The sequence below is a fragment of the Helianthus annuus genome, chromosome 1 (assembly GCF_002127325.2).
Source record: "Helianthus annuus cultivar XRQ/B chromosome 1, HanXRQr2.0-SUNRISE, whole genome shotgun sequence".
Classification (NCBI taxonomy): domain Eukaryota; kingdom Viridiplantae; phylum Streptophyta; class Magnoliopsida; order Asterales; family Asteraceae; genus Helianthus; species Helianthus annuus.
This window is the reverse complement of record NC_035433.2, coordinates 35,996,596-36,000,827: the sequence shown is the minus strand read 5'-3', so window position 1 is coordinate 36,000,827 and position 4,232 is coordinate 35,996,596. Positions and strand designations below refer to the sequence as shown.

The window sequence follows — 4,232 nt, the reverse complement described above, 5'->3', positions numbered from 1 at the left end:
CTATTCATCGCGTCGATCACCATCATCATCTCCGTCATCCTCACCATCGTCATTGTCGCCATCATCATCTCCATCTCCACCGTCATCACCAGCTGGTTCTTCATCGGACAGTTCGACGGTAACTGGTGGGTCGAGGACTGCTTTAAGACGCTGGCACCAGTCGTCTTTTTTCAAGGATTCCACAACCAGATCCATGATAGGCAAGGTAAGGTTGTCATATGAGTTTTCAGCATGTGCAAGCGCAGCATCAGCACGTTCAGTCACCGAGCAGTGGCTTACATCAAATTCTTGCCCTAGTATCTGCTCAACGTGACTGGCACATTCCAAGTAACCTCCTCGATGGCCCACCGCACGCGCCGCATCCGTGAGAGCAGCAACGGCGCGATCGAGCTCGCCAGCATTTAGGATGGAGTTGGCAACCTTCAACAAAAGAAAAGCGTTAAGAACAACCCTTAACCAGATGGAATCATAAAAAACAGAAGTACAAACTTACAAGCGCTACTCCACGAGTGCGCATCCATTCAGCCTCCGAGACAAGCGTGTCAACGATTCCTTGGGCCTCGGAGTAGTTGGTTTGAGCCACGTTAAGCGCGGCAGTGCTGACAGCACGCGCCTCCTCAGCCGTAGCAGCCTTAACCCTCTCGGCCTCCAGGTCGATCTCCAACGACTCACATCTGTCGATTTGCTCGTTCAAGCGACGTTTGAGCTCCGCAATCTCAACGTCCTTGGCGTGGAGATCTCTGTCCTTGCTAGACAGCTGCACCTTGGCCTCAGACAACTCAACCTGAAGGCCGACAAAACAACTTAGGCCGGTTTGTTAACAACATAGCAAGAATAAAGGAAAACAAATAAACTAACCTCCATCTGCTGTTTGGCAGCCTTCTCTCCTTGCGCCTCCTCTACCTTCGATGTCAAATCAGCAACTTTAGCCTCAAGATCTCTGTCGAGCCGCGTAAGCGCGCTCGTTGTCTTGGGCACAAATACGTTTAAACTCAGCCTTCTCTTTGGCCAGTTGCTCCTCAACATTGTGGAGTTTCTTTTGCAAGCCCTCGCGGCCCCATTCTTCGGCCTTCTTATCGGCTTCAAATTTGGCTCTCTCCTCACCAAGAGCAGCCTTGGACTTTTCAAACTCAGCAATACGTTTTAACGAGCGCTCACGATAAGCCTCCCAGTCGGCGCGCTCTCTAACCATTGTTCGCCATTCACGAACTATCTGGTGATTGGCAGCACGAGCGTTGGCCTCTCCAAGTATAAAGGTGCGATATAACATTTCATGGGGTTTCGCCCTTTGCCGGTTAACTTCTGCAGGGGTAAACGAATTCAAAAACCACTCGCGGCAAGGGGCAAATTCATGAAATGTATCTTTTTTGCTTTAAGCTCCAAGGGGCTTGGTGAGGAGCATCGCCGCGTTCTTCTTCATTATAAGTTTTATAGTAGATATCGCCGACGGTATCCTTCGCCCCAATCACGTTTGGGTTAAAACCCCCTGCACCACCAGAGCTCGCGCTGCTTGAAGCATATCGACCCGAACCCTTAGAAGTAATGACATGCGCGGAGTGGGTAGGGTTTGTAACCTCAGGCCCTTGAACATTAACAGGCTGCTCCATAGCCTTCTTCTTTTCTAACTCCTCCAGGGCCCTCTTCTTCGCCGCTTCGGCCACCCTCTCCTCCTCCGCCTTCCTTTTTCTCTCCTCCTCCCTCTTTCTCTCTTCTTCATCCCTCCTCCTCTTCTCCTCCTCAATCTTCCTCTTCTTTGCTTCTTCTTTCCTCTGATTCTCCTCCGCCTTTCGCTGTGCCTCAGCAGCCTTCGCGGCGTCCTGAGCAGCAGTATCAGAGGACTTGATAGTAATCTTCGGCCTTTTCGACGCAGCCTCACTGAACGTGACACCCTTCTCAGGGGTCTTCTTCTTGATCTCTGCCAAAATAATGCAAGTACATAAGCAGAGAGAAAAGTATTAAGAAGAGAAGCAAAGAACATACCCGGAGAAAATTTATACAACGAGCGCAAGTTGCTCGTTTTCCCAACCACGGGAAGCACAACAGCAGTAGGCGCGGAAGCCACTCCAGCCGTGGTTTCGCTCCTACCTCTCTTCCTGCCAATCAGTTGGGCAGCCGCATCTTCTTCTTCCGCCTCATCATCTTCAGGGGTCACGCCAGCATCAGGGTTATGAGAACCCGCGCTCCCAGAGCTTTTCGAGCCACCTGCACCAGTTTTTGCCTTAGCTGTACGCGACAAGCCTTCAAATGAATCGCTGATTATTACATAATCATATAAGTCACTTTGACGAAGGCGGAGAGTACCTTTGACAGCAGCAGTAGTTGCGCGACTCGGGCCAGTACCCTTGCTGGTCACTTCCGGATCGACCTTGGTTTTCTTCTTCTTCAGGGGTTTCTTTTTCTTCTCCTCTGGGTCAATCCCCAGGTCGCGCAACACACCTGCAAAGATTTTAGACCACGAACTTAGCTCGCCGTTGGAAGACCCTACTGACTCCTCGCTGGAAAGATAGAGAATCTCTTTCCCAGCAGAAGTCACAGAGCGCAAAGGACGAGGTTTAGGATATTGCGCACCTTCAGTAGCGGTTGGCGGCGAAGCAAAGGCACCTTCAACCGGAAACATGAGGTTGCCCTTAATCTGGTCATACCAGCTTTCTTCATCGTCGCGCAAGGAGCGCACGCCCATGGAACCACCAAAGGTGGAGAAGGCAGCTTGATAGAGTTGCGCCTCTAAACATGAACATAAGTAAGTAACAATTAAATCAAGCTACTTCAAAAAAGAACAAAGAGATAACAAACCTTGATCACCGATCTTCAACACCGGAACCTCCCTGCTGTTGGGTGACCACTGGTCACTCATCTTAGCCGCGACCAAAACGTTTTCCCCAAACACCCGATTTGGGGTTGGGGTCAGCTGTTGATACCAATGGGCCTTCTTAGGAATCGGAAGGTCTTCCTTCGGTATTGCCTCAGTCCAATCCCGGAAGGGCATGGCAATCGGCAACACTTCTTCACGAATGAAGAAAAACTTGGGTTTCCAGTCATGGAAACTCTTGGGGGGGTTTAGCAGAATCTTCTTCGCCGCACCACGGCTTGCAAACGAGAAAAAACCCATCGTCCTCTGCAACTGGTAGAAGGCCCGAAACTTCTCTACCGACGGCTCGATGCCATGAGATCGGCATAGGAATTCGAAATGACGAACCCTAACCATCCCAGGTGGGCTCATCTGTGACAGATGGAAGTTGTAGTAATGAAGAATATGCCCCAGGAAGTTTGTAGCCGGTAACCTAATGTTACCCTGAAGGAAAAAATCTTCATATAGGGTAATATAACCCGGTGGTGCATCAGCCGCGGTCTGGCCCTGAGCCGGATACCGGGCATCCCACTCCGGTGGAAATCGGAAACTCCGAACTATCTGTTCGAAGAGACCTAGATCCCATTTGAGGACAGGAACTGGACCTTCCTCAGCAGCAGCAATTTCTTGATGTTCCTCACTCATCGTATCAGAGAATAAATCTGGAAAAAACTCGAAGAAAAACTTGAAGATTTGCAGAAATCTTGAAGATGTGAAGAACCAACTTTGAAGATTCAAAGAGAGGTTGAGAGAGAATAAGAAGGCAACGAAGAGAAGTGAGAATCTCCCACCTCTCTTCGGATATATATACCCATCGCATTTAATGCGATGGGTAACCGTGCCGCTTTCGCTACTAGGCTAACCAACGAGAGGCTGCCACGTCAAGCGGAAAACCAGGGGTGACGGTTACCACGCGCGCGTGGGCCTCACTCTCCTGATACGAAGTGCAACCGCCGCAGACGGCATGATGACACCCGTGCCAGAGGTCAACTCAAACGTCGCACTCAACGACTTATCCCACCAACTTGTCAGAAATTCAAATTTCGAAGTTTCCCGCCATAAAAATTACAAGTAACTTCATGCAGAAGTTACATGATCCGCGCAAGCTGCACGTCACCTCCAATAAACCTGCGCGCCTGATCAGACAAACGACAATCCCTAAAGACCTGCATTGGTACCTGCGCAATTGAAAACAACATTTTCCACATGCGCCACACCAATCAGGATCAAAAGAACATTTCCCCTATTACACTTATTTCTCTTATTTTTATTAAGTCCACTTGCGTTGCGCATGGTGCAGCACTGGACTGGGGGGACTTGAAGGGGTATGGTCCCAAAAAGTCGCGCAAACCTCCGCCCAGGTTGCGCGCGGAACCATACTCCT

The 4,232-nt window shown here is 50.0% G+C and overlaps 1 protein-coding gene across 1 annotated transcript; it reads right to left on the bottom strand.

The window, feature by feature from the left end:
* LOC110867175 lies at positions 1 to 1,192 on the bottom strand. Its single transcript, XM_022116334.1, has 4 exons — positions 985 to 1,192; positions 859 to 899; positions 494 to 784; positions 1 to 420 (listed from the first exon to the last, which is right to left on the bottom strand). The coding sequence occupies exons 1-4, from the start codon at positions 1,190 to 1,192 to the stop codon at positions 1 to 3; spliced, it is 960 nt and encodes a 319-aa protein (XP_021972026.1).
* Between the last annotated feature and the right edge of the window lie 3,040 nt (positions 1,193 to 4,232).

Excerpts from the sequence above, each read along its gene's own strand:
- LOC110867175 (XM_022116334.1), bottom strand. The coding sequence starts at position 1,192 with ATGGTTAGAGAGCGCGCCGACTGGGAGGCTTATCGTGAGCGCTCGTTA. Across the intron at positions 900-984 it reads AGAGAAGGCTGAGTTTAAAC|AGGAGGCGCAAGGAGAGAAG; the intron begins GTATTTGTGCCC and ends CATCGAAGGTAG. Across the intron at positions 785-858 it reads CTGCCAAACAGCAGATGGAG|GTTGAGTTGTCTGAGGCCAA; the intron begins GTTAGTTTATTT and ends GTCGGCCTTCAG.